The sequence below is a fragment of the Anticarsia gemmatalis genome, chromosome 28 (genome assembly GCF_050436995.1).
Source record: "Anticarsia gemmatalis isolate Benzon Research Colony breed Stoneville strain chromosome 28, ilAntGemm2 primary, whole genome shotgun sequence".
Classification (NCBI taxonomy): domain Eukaryota; kingdom Metazoa; phylum Arthropoda; class Insecta; order Lepidoptera; family Erebidae; genus Anticarsia; species Anticarsia gemmatalis.
Window position 1 is genome coordinate 2,438,419 of NC_134772.1, and position 20,963 is coordinate 2,459,381.

Genomic DNA, 20,963 nt, shown 5'->3' on the forward strand with positions numbered 1-20,963 from the left:
AATAGTTTTCCAGTAACATATTACTCGAACTAATAGTCTAAGCTGTGGCTAACGGTAAACGATAATACTATATGCTGTAGCATTTAATTTTTCGCAAAACGTTTGCTGAAGCAAATCCGTATTATTACGTAAATAGTGATTTACCACAAAATTATTACCCGTATGCACTTTCAACTATTATTTAACCTAATTAACAATAAAGTAATTTTTAAGTTCAAAGATTCAATACTTTCTCACCATTTCTTTCGTCTTTCCTTTCGTCTGTGTTTCAAACAGTAAGTCCTCGTCTTGTTTCTCTTTAATGGTAGGGTATATACCCCTGGCCACCATTAGCGTTCCTCCTTCCACATCGTACGGGTATTCAGGGAAGAAGCCGTAGCCGTAGAACCTGAAATAAATTCGAAATCGATTCGCAAATCGAAGCGGAAACCTTTGCCCTGCAGTCGTATACATCGACCGTGCCACAGAGGCAGTCAACGAACAGTTGACAAACATATACTTTGCAATGAGAATGGCTATCACGATTGTAGTGTCAACAGTATTTTTCCACATAGTGATCTAACAACGCACAGCCCAAACTACTGGACGGATCGGACTGAAATTTGGCATGTAGGTAGATGTTATAACGTAGGCCTCCGCTAAGAAAGGATTTGATCAATTCTACCCCCAAGGGGATAAACTAGGGGATGAAAGATTGGATGAAAATCCTGTCTTAAGTCATAAACCACGCGGACGAAGTCCTGGGCAAATGCTAGTTCCAATACAAGGCTAAAATAGGACACTAAAGTGGATAAAAGTGGCGCAGTGGTTTAGGTCACCACGCAAACACCACTGCGCCGGTAGGTCGTGGGTTCGATTTCCACACGGAGCAATTATTTGTGCGATCCACAAATAATTGTTTCGGGTCTGGTTGTGCTTTGTGTCCGTCGTTTGTATGTTTGTAAAAGTCCCCGTGACACAAGAGCAATTCTTTGTGCAGGAGTTGTCTTTTAAAAAAAAAGAGAAAAGTATTCCTACTAACCATTCTTTGAACCACTCTTTAATCTCATCAGTGATGTCATCAATAACTCTATCTCTCTTAAACAGCAGCAGTCTTGTGTTTTCCTTCTCTAGTTCTGTTAGATATGTCGCTTTGATCTTAGCGCGAGTGCTGCGACATCTGTCGTAGTACTGGAAGAAGATAATATCATGAATAGTATTTTAAGTAAGTATCGGACCCAGTAGGCTTGTTTGGATCAAAATCAAAGAGCGGTCGCTATATATTTTGTAGAAAACTTTTAAATAAGAATGTTTGTAAGTCTGTATTTACGTTTGATTATTCCTTTTATGAATGGGTTGTAATAGAATTTGACACAGGCCTAATTTATAACTTGGATTAATACAAAAGAGTTTTACTGGGGGATTCTTTCTAAGGTAAAAATCTTGAGGTCAGAATCTAGGTTTCTATAATTTATTATGTATGTACATTAATCCGTACTAGCTAATAAAACAAAGCTGGAGAGTCGTGTTAATCTCAGGGACTACTGTTTTCAATTAAAAAATATACTTTTGTGTTGTCAGTCCATTTATTCAGGAATACCATATGATATCATGCTATGACTAATAGAATGGAGCAGCAATGATAATTGTGAAGACGGAAAATTACAAATTAAAGTCCACGCGGATAAAGTTGTGGGAAGCTGTTAGTTAATAGATAATAATTAAGTAGGTGAATCTTAAAAACATTAATAAAAGAGTAAGTAAAGAGAGTAAAATACACTTTATGTATGTGGTTCTAGATCTTACCTTATCACGTTCTTGTTTATAATCATACTTTTTCCCGCTGGGATTCGGCAACATGTCTACTAACACAGCCCGCTTTTTGTCTTGTAAACGTTGTCGCTTTATTTCCATTAATACTCTGTAAAATAAAGCATTTTAAGAAGATTATAATTCGGGCGAAAAATTTTAAAGCGGAAAGCGATTATTATAATTTTGGTTAATACTTCATTAAATCACTAAACTAAAATATTAATATAATAAAATTTGTTTTATCGCAAAAAATCTAAGTTTCATTATGAAAAATCTATAAAATAATGAACTTTGTCAAATAAACGGGAATTTCCGTTTTTAATCCGGACCTAAACAAGAGATGAACATACTTAAGTAACCAGAAACTATTTTTGTTAATACGACAATAATAATAAAAATACGACATCTCATCATTCATGCCCACAACGAACTCTTTCTCTTTCTTTTCTCTTTTGTAAAAAGACAACTCCCGCACTAAGAATTTCTCTTGTGTCGCAGAGACTTTTACAAACATACAAACAACGGACACTAAGCACAACTAGACCCGAAACAATTATTTGTGGATTGCAAAAAATAATTGTTCCCTGTCGAAATCAAACTCTCCCGACGCAGTGGTAGCGGCGTTGTGACTTTAACCACTGCGCCACGGAGGCAGTCTAACTATCTGTCCTTCAATAAAATAAAGGCGAGGCGTCCATAGCCAGTTGCGCTCATCGGTCTGACAACGATCTGTGGGTGATGCAATCGTTGTGCGCGGTCATTCTATAGGTGGGTGACCGCATAGTGGTATTTGACCTGGCCGTCTCAGTGCTTAGAAGGGCACGTAAAAAGTCGGTCCCGGTTATTGTCTACTAAGACAACAGTCGTTAAGCCATGTCAAAGGCCTTTCGGGCGGCTTGAACAACTTTGACACTAGGTTGACCGCTAACCATACGATAAGAAGATAATAAAATAAATATTTTACCTATAAACTCTTTGCACAAGTAAAGCAGCCTTTTCTCTCATCTCCAACGGTGCCGGTACTATTTTATCTGCAAAGTAAGTCTTGCGACGCGTGCATTTACCTCTGAAGTCTACCATGTACCATTGTCTAGAAAAAGGAAAATCATATTTAATAGTATAAAACCTTAATCCGCAAAAAAGTGTATCTTCAACATAAATACAAGTAAATAGGACCGCGGTACTCCCGCCCTATTCTGAGAGTATCGCTCATTAGTTTGTAGAGATCGTAGCAAATAGCGTTCTTTGGTCTCTGAATAACCCCATGGTCAAAAAGCGTGTCATTTTATCTATGTACTTATGTAAAATTTTAAAGAAATATTTGTATATAGGTCTGTTATTGCGGTTTAACGGCTCAATAGGCTAAGCTATGTAAGATAAAAGATAATGATGCATTTGGACAAATGGATAGCGTAGTTGCGTAATACGAGAGAAATTCTTTAAATATATCATAATATCGAGGAACGGCTTGATTACTACTAATTTCTGGAAAATAAACTAACCGTAACTTATGAAAGAAAGCGTAGGATAAATATAGTATATCTTAAGGCAAGGATAAAAACTACTATCGTGCGTTCATACCTGAATCTTTCATGTCGTTGTATAACCAAAGAATGAATAAACTCCGGTGGAATAAAAGTATGTTCGCTCGGCACTGCAACAAATTATAATTAAATTTCAACTTTATGTACTTTAGACGCGGACTTCCCATTGATGGGTGGCCGCTTAGTGGTATTTGAGCTGAGTATCTCGTAGTTAGTTAACAACAGTCGCGTGCATCGATCTCTTAGGTTAAGCTACCTTTGCCGAGGTTGTTCTGTGGATGGGTGACCATTTTATACATATCTAGTTACTCCGTGTTTCGGAAGGCACGTTGTTTGCACTCGCCGTGGTCGCAGGCTGACGGGAGCGATGACAGGACTTCGTGTATATGAGGCGGACGAATGTTCATCTACCCTCATATTTTGAAATTTTATGAGAAAATAATTCCCGTATCCTATCACATATTAAACTAGCTGCAAACGGTGCTTTGCCGTATGGATAATACTAAAATGGTTATTAAAAAGTTGGGGTTGGTAACAAAAGGGTAAAAATTTTGGGATACATGTAAATAAAAAGTACCTTAAAAAAATACGTGTGGACAACACTGGAACTAAAGGGTATGAAAATTGTATGTTGGCTGATTCTCAGACCTACTCAATATGCTTACAAAATTTAATGAGAATCGGTCAAGCCGCTTGGGAGGAGTGCGGGAACGAGAATTTTACAATTATAAGTTATGTAAAAGCCGTGTTTGTCGTATGGTTAGTGGCCAACCTAGTGTCAAAGTTGTTCAAGCCGCCCGAGAGGCCTTTGACGTGGCTTCGTAAAAGCCGTAAAGCAATATATGAAAGAATACATACCAGGTGTAATAAATTCATCCTCAGCATCTTGCACGTAAATCCTCGATCCAGTGATCGGATTAAATTCTGGTTGCCTAGGCTTTTTCTGTTAGCAAATAATAATAACGGAATAGAATAATAAAATTATATAAATAAATATTTTCTTTAAGCGTTTAAGCTGATACAAACTTGACAGTTTGAATAGATTAACTACCGCTAAATGAAATCAGAAACCGGGGGTTAGACATTTTAAGTAAACCCCCGCATCGTTTAGTTTCTCTCACGAAAGTTACTAAAAATCAAATATCGTTCGAGAAGGCACTATTGTAGCGGCTCGCTACATACATCGACATCTACTGCGACCAGCGCGCAACCAATCACCACGCGCAGTGTGACTGACGTCACAAGTCCTAGATCGCGCTATCGAAGTTTGCACTGCAACTGACTATATATACAAGTTCCCGACTACAACAGTCGGGCAGCCTAGGCCGACCAGGCATGATCACCTCGCCGGGTCGGAGGATCCTCCCTTTGGTTGGAGGAACATAATCACCTCGTTCCTCCACACTATTATCAATCAACACAAGTAGGAGTTACTTACCACTTTAGGCGTCATCCTCTTCTTAGATTCCGCCCACATCTTCTGCAAGAGCTGTTCGAAGTTGTCTGATCGAGACTCCAGCGGAAAATGGTATGGGACTACTATCTATAAGAAATAAATAGGTAGATAAACAAATTAATAAGCACTAGATATAGAATTCAGTGTCTATGACGAAGACAGTTTAGGTCTTTGAAGAAACCTTTACTGACACGGTATGTGTTGGACAACATAAAATAAAAAAAAAACCTGTATAATTGCGCCACACAAATCCAGTTTAGGGACTAGGGACATACATATATATTAGGTCGGGGAAAAATCCTTTTCGCATTATAGTATGTATGAACTTGTAATAAATTGTTTTCTCTACACAAAAAAGCTCGATATTTGGGTACCTCACGAGCTCACTGAAAGAAACCTAATGAACCGTGTACTCATTTGTGATTCTTGAAGCCAAAGAGATTTTATTACAAGTTCATACATACTATAATGCGAAAAGACTTTTTCCCCAACCTAATATGTCGGCAACGCGACAATGTTGACAATCGCTGAGTATCGAAGAATGGCGTAGCCTTGTGTACTAAAAGCTTAAATTTTTACAAATAGGCGTCCTAGATTAAGCGAATTAAATACCAATATGATGAAATTGTCGTAACATCGAATTGGCCTCAATTTTTGCGTCTGCCTTTTAGCGTCTATTACAGATTTTCTTTTACCCTATTTCTGAGGAACTATATTAAATATTTGAACAGGCATTACCTGTATATCTTGCGGCGTGAGTTTGAGTTGCGTTAACGCAGCGTCCACGTAGATGTAGTCGTTTACTATTAGATGTACCAACTCGTTACGGAGTTCATACATTCTAGAAAATAATAAAAAAATAAAATTAATCTGAACGGTTCAAATGTCCCGAAAGTATTGCCGTTGAAATTTCTTTCTTGAGTTGTAACTACAAATTATTACTAAACGATGTAGATATTTAATTAAGTAATAACAAATATTTTAACTCATTAAACTTTCAAGCTGAATCAACCAGTATAAATACGATACCTTTTAACAAAGACCGTGATAATCTCCAAGATATAAGGAGCTCGCTGCAGCTGTACATTCCTCAGGTATATGTCATACATCTTGTTGATGAGCTCGCAGTAACGTGCGTAGCTGCGGCCTAGGAGTTGAGGGGGGATGGCCCGACCTTGCAGGCGGAGGCCTTTGGCGTTCTGAGGACATTAACATGCATAAATTTACTAGTTTCGGTCGGCAAATTCGTCCGTATTAGAAATTTTTTCGAGTAAAAAGTACCCAATATGGTAATCTAAGTTTTGAGCAACAAAAGTTTAGTTTAGTTCAGTTTGAGAACAAAAAATACAATGTCTGACTATTCCAAATACTTTGTACGAAGTTTACGTATAAAGGATATTAAGAATTTGAATTTAGGCTATAATAATATGTGTGCTAAATTTCATCAAAATCCTTTGAGTAGTTTTAGACTGAGACTGAGTAGGTATTTTATAGAAATTTCGCATTATTTTATAAAATAATATAAGTACGAAGTAAGATAGATATAAGTAATCAACGATTTTAAATTACCTTTGTTTGAAGGAACTGTTTGACCCGCTCTCGTGAAAATAATAACTGTTTGAAGGAACTGTTTGACCCGCTCTCGTGAAAATATTCCGATACACAAAGTGTAAAATAAAAAAGCTATTTATTTTACACTTTGTGTATCGGAATATAGCCATAGCAAATGCAAAAATACGAAAAACAATAAATACATATTTTAGTGAGCTCCCCTACATCAAACTGTGATGTTTTTACCGTTTTTATAAATACTGGTAACACTTTATGCACGGCTAAAACTTGCATTTGGCGGGTGTCTTCTTATTTTCCTACATAGGCTTGCAGCTATACTCAAACACACAAAGTTATTTGGCACGTACCTGCCAGTAGAACAGACCTGTAAATCATAATCCTCTTCTACAGTAGTACTGGCTACTTCAAGAAGGTTCACCCATCGCCGCTGTGCCTCGGCTACGATGTTTACTTGCTGTGGTATCTTTAGTAAAGGCTTGATGTCTGACATGTTTCAAGAAAGCTAGGGAGAGCTAAAAAGATAGTTTTAGTACGCCTATGTAAGTAACGATATCGAAATATATATAACTCTAAGGTGATTGACTGACATAGTGATCTATCAACACACAACCCAAACCACTGGACGGATCGGACTGAAATTTGGCATGCAGGTAGATTGATTGATAAATTTTACCCCCTAGGAGATGAAATAGGGGATGAAACTTTGAATAAAAATCCTAAGTCACAAACCACGCAGACGAAGTCGCGGGCAAAAGCCACGTAAAGAGGGTACGTTCCACCGAAGGGGAAACGCTAAGAATTTACTGACAAAATGTTTGGAATAAGTTTTTAATCCAACACGGGATTTGAACCCGAAGTTGACTTAAAACTTTATATTCCAGTAAGCGAAAGGTGACCCATTCCCAGCAGCAAGATTCATAAATTCAGTTTTTGAGTCACTTACCTGAATAACTTACTAAATATTCTTGTAAATTTAGTTTAAAACACCTTTATCTTAACATTCACATTATAATTTAGTTACAAATTAATTAAGAATTTAGTTATAAATAATTAAACAATAATTTAGATTCATAACAGAAATTTTGACATTCTAACTGATACTTTTGACTTTTGAACTTTTCTTGACGGTAGGTAGGTAATAGATAATATAATAATTTGACAGAGTTATATTATTTATACATTAAGGTAGTAATAAAAAAATACATACAAATTGGGTAGTTGACTGGGTTAACGAAAAAATATTAAACTCGCACTCGTAAAAGGTTCATCTAAAATGCTTAGATTATGTAGCTTTTTTCGAAATAAATGTTGAAATTGTTATTATTACAGACTGAAATATTTTATTAGACACTCATTTGATACCAACGAAAATATGACATAGTGTCACTATGTCGTATTTATATACTAAAATGTGTTTTTGATATTTCATAAAGAGTAGCTGATTTGACTGGTAGGCAACTACCCTATTATCACGTGAGTTTTACCCAAAGGTGTTTAAAGAGATGTATGAAATACACCCACGTTTCGCCATTAACAATATTAGTCCCATGTTAGGTGGCGAGCGATTTGATGGGTAACATATACATACCATAATTTTCTCCGTGTTTCGGAAGGTACGGTAATTTGTGGGTCTCTTTCAAAGATCTTTGACAGTCGTTATCAGAAGCTTGAAAGTCTGACAACTAGTCTTACCGCGAGGTATCATGTAACCCAGGTAACTGTTGTGGAGGTCAGATAGACAGTCGCTCCATGTAAAACACTGGTATGCAGCTGCATCCGGTGAGACTGGAAGCCGACTCCAACATAGTTGGAAGAAAGGCTAGACTGATAATGATGTGTCTGTTTTGTATGTTTGCAACAGTCACGAAGACACTAGCAATTCATTGCAGGGTTTGTCTTTATGTTAAGTGGTAATCTCTTTCGGATAAGTCTCATTCATCATTCTTTTAAAAAAGACAACTCCCGCACTAAGAATTATCGCGGAGACTTTTAACAAACATACAAACAACGGACACAAAGCACAACCAGACCCGAAACAATTATTTGTGGATCGCACAAAAAATTGCTTCGTGTGGGAATCGAACCCACGACCTCTCGACGCAGTGGTGTCGGCGTGGTGACCTTAACCACTGCGCCACGGAGGCAGTCAACAACAAGTCCAAGGTTCATATTAAAATGAAACACAAAAATAAATCAACTATTACTTTAATTACATATTATATTAAATCACAATATTTATCTATAATTAAGCCGAAAATCTGTGACTTACGATAGAGTTAAAAAATAAACCATTTTTGAGCAAATATATTACATTTACATACATATTTCTCTAATTTGTTTTAAAAGACCGACTGTTGGCTGGTTATAATACATTTCTTTGGTTATAATTATATATTTATTTTAATATATGACAAATTTTACCTTCCCTTACTATAAGTGTAGCGACACACCTGCAAAACCTTCGGCGCCGAACGTTCGACGGATACTTCGGTGTTACGCTGAATGAGATGGCGCTATAGTTTCATAAGTGATTTAAAAAACACCGCGCTCGTATTGACCGGAATGTTAAGCGCCGAACGTTGCGCAGGTATTACACTAGACTTAGGTTTCTCCTTCTTAATTTGGATTGAGTTTAGAGACATTTACTTGTAATTACATTTTTTGGAATAAATTAACCATGTTTAACATTATCTCTACGTCAAAACTGAAGCAAAACGATACAGCAGTTTAGTGGACAAAGCATAATAGACAGACAAACACTTACTTATTCCAGTAGCGCGATTCTCTACCACTATCGACTTAAAAATCAAGCAATAATATCTTTCAAACTACGAAAATACCAACGACTATTTGAAAACCAATATGCTGTACATTGTTTCCTCTCTTAGATTATAGTGATTAACACGTCACGTTAAAGTAGCAATGTACTGAATAGTGACCATCAATTTGACGTACACTAGTTGTCAACTGAGATACGTATAAATAAACTACAGTATCTATCCATTACTGGCGTTAGCTTATTGAAAGGTAGTGACCAACAGTCGGTTATATTGTGCTATAAAATAAAATATACTCTTTATTCATTTATTTCTTAAATTATAGTTTTCTACAAGCAATGAGAAGCGACTAATGGGACATCTTATATATCAATGAAAAAGATAATTGTAAACATAATTTATACCAAAACGACACTTTAGTTAGTTTTTGAACTCATCTCTCTCATCGTATGGTTAGTGGTCAACCTAGTGTCAAAGTTGTTCAAGCCGCCCGAAGGCCTTTGACGTAGCTTAACGACTGTTATCTTAGTTGACAACAACCGAGACCGACATTTTACGTGCCCTCCGAAGCACGGAGACGCTCAGTTCAAATACCACTATGCGGTCACCCATCTACGGAATGACCGCGCCATAGTTTGCTTTACCCACAGATAGTTTACCGACCGGTGAGCACAACTGGCTACGGGCCATTATAGTCCCACTGCCCGGGCAAGGGTCTTCTCCCAAAAGAGGGAAGGGTTAAAGACTTAATTTTTTAATGAAAAATAATGTGTTACACTGAAATAAATAATATCTTAAGAGAGTTGAATATTTTAAAAGTTTACCTTATTACCCGACGTTTCGATCGAGTTGCATCGGTCGTGGTCAATGGCAGACCAAAAATTATATTTACAATTATCTTCCTATTGTTTACATAAATCTATATTTTTATATATTATAATACATTCTGTGCTACTGCCTAGTTTGCTAAGTAAAGGGACTTTTATAAACTCTTTGATAAGTTAAGCAACACTGACCGAGGACTACCTTTGGATGGGTGACCATTAACTTCCATTTTAGTAATAAAATTTTCTACCCAGAATCGAAGCCCATTTGCAGCTTTACTTATACTTTTTGTTATCTTTAGAAATTATTACTTAAGATTGACAACGGTGAAAATCATTTCAAAATCTGTTTAGTAGTTTTTGAGTTTCTAGAGAACAGACGAGCATAGGACTATGTTTCAGAACATGTAGTTAAGCAACACTGTCTGAGGTCACCCTTTGGATGGGTTACCAATAATACTATCATTAAACATACATTCATGACATCCAAAAGTGTGAGCCGAGGTATGGCGAAATATACTCGTATTTCGCCATTAACAATGTTAGTCCCATGTAATAGGGGGCAATGCTATTGCCCTTACTGGCTAAAACTTTCGTTTTAAATTAATTCAGGCAAAAAGCGTCTCTACACCATATATTTAAAGTCTAAAGTCCCTCAAAAACCAGGCAACTACATAAGGCATTTCACTACACTCTATCTGAACTCTTTATCGGTCTAATTTGTTTTAATTTAGTGGATTGTCCATCAAATTTTATTTCTACATCGACATCGCTCAATGGATGAGAAATAACCGAGCTACTGTCATCTTTTTTATCAATTTCTGGACTTAATGGCGTCACAAACCCACTGTCAATCTTCCCATCTTTATTAGTAGTTAAATTCAAAGACATACTCTTCTTACTCTGAAATATACTAATATCGTCAATATAAGATTTCGGTGTTAGTTTCTCGTTCAATTTTTCATCTAATTTTCTTAAATTTTCATCGAAATTATTCTTCAATTGATGTTCGAATAATCTCTCTTGGCGTATTTGTTCATGAGTACTGGCGAAAAAACCAGTACTTTTCTTACCGATTTCGTTTAAAGAATCCGTTATATTATCAATCTTGTGGCCTTCGTTCTTCTCTTCTAGAACTTTAAGTTGATAGTTCTTCATATTTGCTATCAATCCAGAATGAACGGATTGTGATTTCTTCATAAGAAACTGTCTTCTTTCATTCTCTATGTCTTTAGGGGAATCTTCTCTGTGCGTTTTAGCGAATAAATTTGGAGAGCTAAGACCTGTTTTGAAGTTCTTCCTAGGGTCTATTTTTTCTTCTTCTTCGTTATTGGAGAATTTTGTCGAAAATATTTTAAAAGAGAGTTTTTTGGAATGATTTTGGACTATTTTCTTTATTTCTGCTGGTACGTCTTGTTTGTGGTGGGCTGAAATGTATCGGCTTAGTAGTGTGAGCTGTTGTTCTAAAGTTTTGTTCGTCGCGTCCAAACGTGCTTGGTTTTTCTGATAGTTGTTTATTGCATCCATTGCTGACTGTAATAAAAAATAGGTTTATTATGCTTGGTTAACAAAGTTATTTTTATATAGATTTATGGATGTAAATAGAAGTCATATCTGCAATTAAATAAATTGTGTTTGAAAGACAATAAAATATACAAATCTATACTAATATTATAAAGCTGAAGAGTTTGTTTGTTTGTTTGAACGCGCTAATCTCAGGAACTACTGGTCCGATTTGAAAAATTCTTTCACTGTTAGATAGCCCATTTATCGAGGAAGGCTATAGGCTATATATCATCACGCTACGACCATTAGGAGCGGAGTAGTAACGAAAAATGTTACAAAAACGGGGAAAATGATGACTCATTCTCTCTTACGTGACGCAAGCGAAGTTGCGCGGGTCAGCTAGTAAATTATAAAATGTTAATACTATCAAGCCTGTTATATTCCGAAGGTTTAGGCAGGAGTATATGAAATATGCCCAAGTGTCGTTTTTCTAATATTAGTCTCGTATAATAGATCGCCTATTGCTATTTACAAGGCTACCCAACTTCGGGCTTAAACTGAGGAAAATTCCGATATATTTACCAACCCGGGCTTCAAACCCGTGACCTTCTTATCACCAGTTGTCTATGTATTTGTTGCAATCAAAACTCTTAACCCCAGGCTCTTAGGCCCAGACTACACAGACAGTGAAAAATAACGAAACTATATCTGAATCAACAAAAAAATCAAAATAAAGTATTTCTTACATCAAGTTCATCGCTCATCCGCGCCCGTTCTTCAGCCAGCAGTCGATTGTGTTCAGTCAATGAAGCGACCCGCGGCATCTCTTCACGTAGCACGCCGTACTCCACCGCGTAGTCACACAGCTGACGGGATATGTCTAGCGAGTGGACCTGGGGAGAAAAGAAATAGCAATTTTATTTTATATATTAATCGGTCATCGGTCATCGGTCACCAGTCATCGGTCATCGGTCATCGGTCATCGGTCATCGGTCATCGGTCATCGGTCACCGTTCATCGGTCATCGGTCATCGGTCATCGGTCATCATTCATCGTTCATCGTTCATCGTTCATCATTCATCGTTCATCGGTCACCGGTCGCCGGTCATCAGTCATCATTCATTTTTCATCAATCATCAATGGTGGTCATAGGTCATCATTCATCGTTCATCAATCATCAATAGTGGTCATCGGTCATCATTCATGGTTCATCGGTCATCATTAATCGTTCATCGTTCATCAATCATCAATAATGGTCATCAGTAATGAATCGTTATCAAATACAAACCTTCTTCATAACCTTCTCATAGACAGCTCGGTTCATATCAGGTAGTTTGTGTTTGAGGTACTCGGCGGCTTCCTCGCAACTCTCACACATCATCAGACCGTCGCGGTGAGCCGAGAGCAGTGCGAGCGAGACGGAGAATACTATGTCGAGAGATTGTAGGAAGATTAGGTCTGCGGACAAAGGAAATACATACAATTATTATAAATAGGTAATTTAACTTATTATTGTCCCGCTGCTGGGCAAATATGTCCCAATCCATAATCCACGAGTCCACAACGCTAGTAAAGAGCGGGTTGGGGACTTGTTTGATTGATGCAAAAGTGAAAATAACTAGATTTTTACGACTTGCCTAATAAAATTAGCAAAAAAGCTCTGTGATAATTAGACTATTTTGTAGCTTAGTTCCTTTCACTCTGAGAGCCATCGAAAGTCTAGTCTAACAATAGTTTACCTATTACTGTGTTCTTTTTAGATTCCTTGATTGAGCGTCCAGTACTACACAAGCATAGTATTTTAAGGCCTCCGATTCTGGAGCTTCCAAAAGTCTAACTAAAGTCTAGAATAGTTTAACTATAATTGCAGAGCATTTTTACCTCAATAAGTCTTTCCCGCTCTCAGATCACTTTAGTGAAGTTTGGACCTTTTTATCGTTTGGAAAATGCATTACTTCATTTCCCGCTTGAGGGAAGAAGCGGGGGTCTGTCAGTTTCTCCCGCCGGCTAAGCGTTCCGACTTTGAATTTGGGCATACCGACTAAAAACCTGACGACGGTGTTCCTTCAACAGTCACCTTAAAGTGGACGCGGTACCTCTTGGATACACCAACACTTACCGAACACCCTGACCACGAAGCCCAGCGGGAACTGGCTGGTGAAGAGCGTGAGCATCCAGGGCGCCGCGTACAGCGCCGGGCTGATGTCCAGCGCCTCCAGCTTGGCGTGCAGCTCCGGCTCGTGGTCGCGGAGCAGGCGGGACAGCTGGTACAACTGGTACAACACAAATTGAAATAACATCTATACTAATATTATAAAGCTGAAGAGTTTGTTTGTTTGTTTGAACGTGCTAATCTTAGGAACTACTGGTCCGATTTGAAAAATTCAGTGTTAGATAGCCCGTTTATTGAGGAAGGCTTCAGGCTATATAATTTCACGCTACGGCCATTAGGAGCAAAAAAAGGAAAATGTTAACCCATTCTCTCTTATGTGACGCAAGCGAAGTTGCGCGGATCAGCTAGTACATAATATCAGGCCTGTTATAACTGAGGTTGTATTCAGAGGTGTATAAAATATACCCTAGTTTTGCCATTAACAATGTCATTCCCATATAATAGGAGGACTTCTTCTTCTTGTATGGTTAGTGGTCAACTTAGGTCAAAGTTGTTCAAGTCGCCCGAAGGTCTTTTGCTTCATGGCTTAACGACTGTTATCTTATTGACAACAACCGGGACCGACTTTTAACGTGCCTTCCGAAGCACGGAGACAAGTTCAAATACCACTATGCGGTCACCCATCAATGGAATGACAGCGCTAAAGGTTGCTTAACTCACAGATTGTTTACCGACCGGTGAGCGCCACAGGCTATGGGTGGGCAGCCAGGTAAAGATAACAAAAGGCTATACAATGCCAAACATTTCGAATATATTTACCTGAACTTGCAAAGCGCTCATGTCAGGGAGGTACTGCTTGCGGAGACCTCGCCTGAACATCAAATGTCGAAGTAGCACGAAAGCCTCGGCTTCTTCCATCTGTCAACCGAAAGATTATCATGTAGCATGTTGCATGTTGGTCGTTACTACAGTTATTAAAACTTAGGACCACTTCTAAATATTATATTAATTTATCAGATATCAGAAATTCAGCTGTTTTGTGTGTTTGTGCAGTCACGTAATTTAGCAAACACTTAAATATAACATCGTGATGAAACCTTGCATGCCTAGAATTTGTTTAAAACATTTATTGAGGGCATGCAAAGTCTCCATCCGGCATTAAGCCAGCGTGGTGGACTTAAGGCCTAACCTCATTAGGGAGGAGACCCTTGCCCAGCAATGGCCCAGAAATGGGCAGAAAAAAAATTAAAAGATAGATTATATTATTTGACTCTTCTATAAAATCTACACTTTAAATTAGACTTCACGGCGACACAAAGCGACTAACACTGCCAGCAATAGTATCGGTGTGGTGACCTTGCCACAAAATGTGATATAATTTCAACCTAGGCATCAAACCTGTTAAACTTACATGTAACAACAGGACTCCGGCCACAAAGCTCAAACCCTGGCAGTACCCTACATCAGGGTCCAGCAGGGAGTATGCCTTCAGAATGTTGTATAACGCCAGCTGACCTGGCCCGAGAGCTGATGCGAAGTATCCGTGCTTTGGGAATGTACGACCTGCGAACAAAAATAGTTAATTTGATTATTTTAAACGTTTGGCGCAATGATAGACGTGGTTCATTATTATTATGTCGTATGGTCAGTGGTCAACCTAGTGTCAAAGTTGTTCAAGCCGCCCGAAGGCCTTTGACGTGGCTTAACGACTGTTATCTTATTGATAACAACCGGGACCGACTTTTTACGTACCCTCTGAAGCACGGAGACACCCAGTTCAAATACCACTAGGCGGTCACCCATCTATGAAATGACCGCGCCGATGTTTGCTTAACCCACAGATCGTTTACCGACCGTTAAGCGCGACTAGCAATGGGCGCCTCGACCTGCTAAAATGCAAATGACTTACCTAAATCAATAAGTATAGCATGTTGGTGTTTCGTGAGTCCGGCGAGGAGGGACCGGTACGGCGTGTGGTAGTGAGGACAGGCACTCGTGTCGGGAGGGGCCGAGCGGAGGCACGCCTGTTCCGCCAGGAAGTACCACACCCCGCCGCGGGACATGCGGGGGACGCCTAGGAAACAAATTACCATAGTCATGAATAATTAATGAAAAACTCTTTATTGAATAAAAATAATAACAAAATAGAATTAAAATGATAATACAAATGGTACAAAAAGTCATCATCATCATCGTCATCATCATCATCACCATCATTAACATTTTCATCATCGTCGTCGTCGTCATCATCATCATTAATATCGTTAACATCATCATCACTATCATATCATCATCATCACTATCATCATCATCACTATCATCATCATCACTATCATCACCATCACTATCACCATCACCACTATCATCATCATCATCACTATCAACATCATCACCATCAACATCATCACTATCATCATCATCATCACTATCATCATCATCATCACTATCATCATCATCACTACCATCATCATCACCACTATCAACATCATCACTATCAACATCATCACTATCAACATCATCACTATCAACATCATCACTATCATCATCATCACTATCATCATCATCACTATCAACATCATCACTATCATCATCATCACTATCAACATCATCACTATCAACATCATCACTACCATCATCATCACTATCACCATCATCACTATCATCAACATAATCACTATTAACATCATAACCTATCAACATCACTGTCATCATCATCACTATCAACATCATCACTATCAACATCGTCATCATCATCACTATCATCATTATCATCATCATCATCATCACTATCCATCATCATCAACCAGAAAAAGACCCATCATATAAAAATCCTCACCTTGAATCACAGCCTGTGTGAGCATATGTCTGTCGACTTTAGCCATGGGTTGTGAGGGGTCCCTGGACAGTAGGCTGTCCCACATGAGCGTGACCCCAGTGTCGCAGACCCCTAGCTCTGTGTACTCTAGCTTTATGCGACGGACTGCTGATGATTCTTCACTTTCTGAGGAGAAAATAATATTATGTTTCTGAGGACTAACTGATCCGGCAAACGTTGCTTTGCCGTATAGATTATACTTTAATGGCTTTTAAAAAACAGGGCTTGGTGATAAAAGGATGCAACATAATAATAAATAAAGATTTGAAAATATAAAAATATGTTAAGGGTGGACAACCCTTATCACTAAGGCGTATGAAAAATATATGTTGGCCGATTTTCAGACCTACTCAATATGCTTATAAAATTTCATGAGAATCGGTCAAGCCGTTTCGGAGGAGTACGGCAAGGAACATTGTGTCACGAGAATTTTATATGTAAGACTAGCTGACCCGCGCAACTTCGCTTGCGTCACATAAGAGAATCATAATTTTCCCCGTTTTTGTAACATTTTTCACTGGTACTCTGCTCCTATTGGTCGTAGCGTGATGATATATAGCCTATAGCCTTCCTCGTTAAATGGGCTATCTAACACTGAAAGAATTTTTCAAATCGGACCAGTAGTTCCGGAGATTAGCGCGTTCAAACAAACAAACAAACAAACAAACAATCAAACAAACAATCAAACAAACGAACTCTTCAGCTTTATAATATTAGTATAGGAGATGTATCAAAAAACTGCCAGTATATGATTTTTGATTTCGTATAATGATAATTTTTTGAGAGTATGCTAAGACACCAACCCGCATTATGCCAGAGCGTGGAGGACCCAAGGCCTAACATATATTTACAAAAATAGTGAAAATAGTAATTTTCGTCGCGAGTGTATTGAACTTTTTACGACTCGTGAATCGAACCAGGAACGAAGCTTACAGTGATCACCTTTCTACTTCAACTCGATATTACCCATTCTCATTGCGGGAAGACCCTAGCCTAGAGTAAAAAGTAGACTCATAATAATGGGTTAAAGTAACTTTAACTGAAATAGGTATAATACCTTTAAGTCTAGCATTTTCTCTCTCCATTCTGACGAGCAGTATGGTCTGGTCGATGGCCATCTTCCACAGCTGCCGGAGCTCCTCCCTGCTTCTCTTGCCTTTAGGAGTAGCAAGTTTACCGAGGAGGTTTGATGATAATTCACCTGGAAGCAAAGGAAAACGTTACTTTGACGTGTGATAGAGGAAAAATCAGGAGCTTTAGTGAAATAATGATTGACTTCGTATCAGTAGTTCTAGAGATTAGGGAGGGCTAACTAATAAAATAGATTAGGAGGCCTCCGTGGCGCAATGGTTAAGGTTACGCCTCGCTACGCCACTACCAGTGCGCCGAGGTTGTGAGTTCGATTCACACACTGAACAAATATTTGTGCAATACACAAATAGTCATTTCATATTTGTAAAAGTCCCCGCAACACAAGAGCAATTTTTTTTAAGTGCGGTAGTTGTCAGTTTGAAAGAAAAGTAAAGATACAATTTTGTGAGATGGGCGAGTGCCTTAAGCAAATGTTATGGATTGGACAGAGATGGAGAATCGTTTGCCCAGCTGTGGGACAAAAACGAAAACCCAAACTGTTACATATTCTTAAAATAACTTTACAAGTCTAAATAGTTTTTACCTTCTTGTACATCAGTGGGTTGTATAATCTTCTCATAGATAGACTGGCGCCACGTGGCGTCGTTTTCAGTGCCGCCCTCCGTCGTCGCGGGACGAGAGTCACTCACTTTTAGGAAACTGTGAATAAAATAGGGATATTTTAAGAAAAAATCTTTTTTCATGACATCGTAGCAGTAATGTTTATGCATCAATAAATAATACGAACAAAGGCCCATTGGCAAGGTTGATTACAAAATAGAGAAAAACGTACATTTGATGATTAAAAAGAGTAGCCAGTAGTTTCATGCCAAACTTATATAATAAGGTCTGAGCGTTTACATTTTTTTTGTCTTACCCTGATTGTTTGTCCCAATGCTGCTGATAGGGTGATTGGGAAGAAACGTTGGCCAAGTGCACAACCCATATTTGGCCAGCGTGGTTAACAAAATACCTCTTTCCTCATCCCGGGAGGAGACCCTTGCCCAGCAGTGGGACATTAGTCAATTTATTTATTTATTTATGCAAAATTAACATAGCCCCTCTTAAACAAAGAGGATCTGCGATCTCCTGAAACCTGAAAGGAAAGTCTCTGTAGCTGGTGACCATACTTACATGTCCATCATAGGAGAGTTGATAGGGGGGGTGCCGTCTTTCGTCTCCTCAGCTTCCTCAGGAGTGGGAGTCATGTTGGTGCGAGCTGGTGATGCCGCTACCTCCACTGTAACAAAATAATTATTTTGTTAATGTAATTGACCTCCAGTCAAATCAGCAACAACCGGGACCGACATTTTACGTGCCCTCCCAAGCACGGAGACGCTCAGTTCAAATACTACTATGCGGTCACCCATCTATAGAATATAAATATAAATGAAATATAAATATTAATGGACAACTCACACACGGTCATTTGATTCCAAACTAAGCAGAGCTTGTACTATGGTAACCAAATAACTGATTAACATACTTATATACTTCTAAATACATACTTATATAGATACATTAACATCCAGGCTCAGAACAAATACTCGTGCTCATCACACAAACATTTGTCCCGGGTGGGATTCGAACCCACCACACGCGGCTCCACGGTTGTTGCGGCGAGGTGACCGCTTAAACCACTGCGCCAAACGTGCAGTTTGTTGTTGTTGCTTAACCCACAGATCGTTTACCGACCGGTGAGCGCATCAGTATTCCACAAGGTAAAACAATACTGACCTGCATCAACAATAGCCGGTGACAAACTCTTGCTTCTGACCACATCAGGGGAGAGTAGGTCTGAGTTTGAAGGCTCTGACCCTGAGTCCAGGACTATTGTGGTGGGTATTGGCGAGGGCTCCTGCAATTAGATAAATTTTATATGTAGTGTAAAATATAATTAATAATAAAGCGAGGAGCTCGTGGCTTAGTTAACAACAGCCACGCGGGTCGATCTCTGAGGTTAAGCAACGCTTACCGAGGTTGATCTGTGGAGGGGTGACCATCTTATATATATGGAGTTCCTCCGTGTTTCGGAAGGCACGTTAATCACGATGTAATTTTCGAAGATCATTGCAGTCGTTAACAGTAGTCAGAAGCTTGAAAGTCTGACAAGCAGTCTTACCGAAGGGTATCGTGTTATAACCTATGTAACTGGGTTGTGGAGGTCAGATAGGCAGTCGCTCCATGTAAAACACTGGTATTCAGCTGTATCCGATGAGACTGGAAGCCGACTCCAACATAGTTTGGAAGAAAGGCTAGACTGGTGGATTAAAGGCTAGACTGATGGATTCGTTTTTAAACTAAATATACCTTCTTAATGTGTGGTGGTGCGACCAGGCCGTCATCTCTGCTTGCTTTCCTCTTGAGGAGATCAAAACTGCTGGATATTGAGCGTCGAGCTTTTGAGAATATAGTGCTGCCACCTAGGTACTGGTTTAGGAACTCCGATCTGAAAATGTTAAAGACAGTAATTATGGAGATGGTTTTTTTTTCTATTGTATTATTGTAAATATTTTGTTTTGTTAGTTATCTGAATGAATAAAGGGAACAAATCTTATAATGTTAAGGATAACTTTCAAATTCTGAGTTTTTCCAAAATGGTTTAGCCCAAACAAAAATATAAACGGAGAATACATTTTATAATGGTCCTCACAATACACAGGTACACTCTCTATTCCTTCACTTTCATAGTCCGGCGAGACGGTACACACGACCAGTGAGAGTTGAGGCGCAGGACTAACGTTTTCGACAACTCCCGAACTCCGTGAAATGTCAGGATAATGCTTAAATGAAAAACACAAAAAAGACTATATGGCTCGACCCAGGGTCCGAACCCGAGACCTCTATGCTGTAATACACACAACAAGACAAACAAATATTATAGTTTATAGTTCAGTTTAGGGTTGGTGATATCTGCTTACCTATTTTCTTGTGTGTCGTGAACATGTCGTTGCTGTTTCGCTTCACAATGAGCTCTTAGTAGCATCATTAAAAACGCATTGTGTTCACTTGTCTGAAAATAATTATTATTTTAATTACATGAATGCATATGTAAAGGTGAAATTTAGTTTTTCCTTACAAATAATTTGCGGCAGATTGATAGAGCAATACTGCCGTCACACATCAGAAAAAGCAAAACAGTTAATGTCAAATTAAAATCCTTGCGAGTATATAGCTTAAAAACGGTCGCGAACTATGCTAACAATCTGCAGCAAACTGTATGCTGGACAAGAATTTGCTGAAATATGCATAGTAACAACACTCTGCTTGAGTTTGCCACAAATTTTATGCTCAGCTAACAATTTATATTTTTGTTCTTGACCATTATTCCACACTAGGTGGGGTTGGCAGTTACACATGATAAGATTATACCA

The 20,963-nt window shown here is 38.5% G+C and overlaps 3 protein-coding genes across 7 annotated transcripts in view; 1 reads left to right on the forward strand and 2 right to left on the reverse strand.

Moving 5' to 3' along the window:
* The window catches only part of LOC142984944 (P protein-like), a 91,234-nt gene extending 83,782 nt beyond the window's left edge, over positions 1-7,452 (reverse strand). For both annotated transcript variants that reach the window (XM_076132842.1, XM_076132841.1), the window contains exons 1-11: positions 7,307-7,452; positions 6,728-6,875; positions 5,821-5,990; positions 5,530-5,632; positions 4,774-4,878; positions 4,194-4,278; positions 3,373-3,445; positions 2,756-2,881; positions 1,786-1,900; positions 1,022-1,170; positions 238-388 (exon numbers count right to left, since the gene is read on the reverse strand). In XM_076132842.1, the coding sequence (XP_075988957.1) occupies positions 238-388; positions 1,022-1,170; positions 1,786-1,900; positions 2,756-2,881; positions 3,373-3,445; positions 4,194-4,278; positions 4,774-4,878; positions 5,530-5,632; positions 5,821-5,990; positions 6,728-6,853 (1,203 nt within the window). In that variant the 5' untranslated portion in view covers positions 6,854-6,875; positions 7,307-7,452. The remainder of the gene's footprint in view (positions 1-237; positions 389-1,021; positions 1,171-1,785; positions 1,901-2,755; positions 2,882-3,372; positions 3,446-4,193; positions 4,279-4,773; positions 4,879-5,529; positions 5,633-5,820; positions 5,991-6,727; positions 6,876-7,306) is intronic.
* LOC142984784 (uncharacterized) overlaps positions 1-20,963 on the forward strand; it is a 391,275-nt gene that overhangs the window by 329,049 nt on the left and 41,263 nt on the right. The window lies entirely within an intron of this gene.
* plx (PTB_TBC1D1_like and TBC domain-containing protein plx) overlaps positions 8,553-20,963 on the reverse strand; it is a 67,818-nt gene continuing 55,407 nt past the window's right edge. For all 4 annotated transcript variants that reach the window (XM_076132594.1, XM_076132596.1, XM_076132595.1 and 1 more), the window contains 14 exons: positions 20,511-20,602; positions 19,900-20,038; positions 19,327-19,447; positions 18,724-18,829; positions 18,134-18,249; positions 17,516-17,659; positions 16,420-16,584; positions 15,493-15,657; positions 14,995-15,146; positions 14,403-14,501; positions 13,590-13,743; positions 12,759-12,928; positions 12,217-12,363; positions 8,553-11,497 (listed from right to left, as the gene is read on the reverse strand). In XM_076132594.1, the coding sequence (XP_075988709.1) occupies positions 10,652-11,497; positions 12,217-12,363; positions 12,759-12,928; positions 13,590-13,743; positions 14,403-14,501; positions 14,995-15,146; positions 15,493-15,657; positions 16,420-16,584; positions 17,516-17,659; positions 18,134-18,249; positions 18,724-18,829; positions 19,327-19,447; positions 19,900-20,038; positions 20,511-20,602 (2,616 nt within the window). In that variant the 3' untranslated portion in view covers positions 8,553-10,651. The remainder of the gene's footprint in view (positions 11,498-12,216; positions 12,364-12,758; positions 12,929-13,589; positions 13,744-14,402; positions 14,502-14,994; positions 15,147-15,492; positions 15,658-16,419; positions 16,585-17,515; positions 17,660-18,133; positions 18,250-18,723; positions 18,830-19,326; positions 19,448-19,899; positions 20,039-20,510; positions 20,603-20,963) is intronic.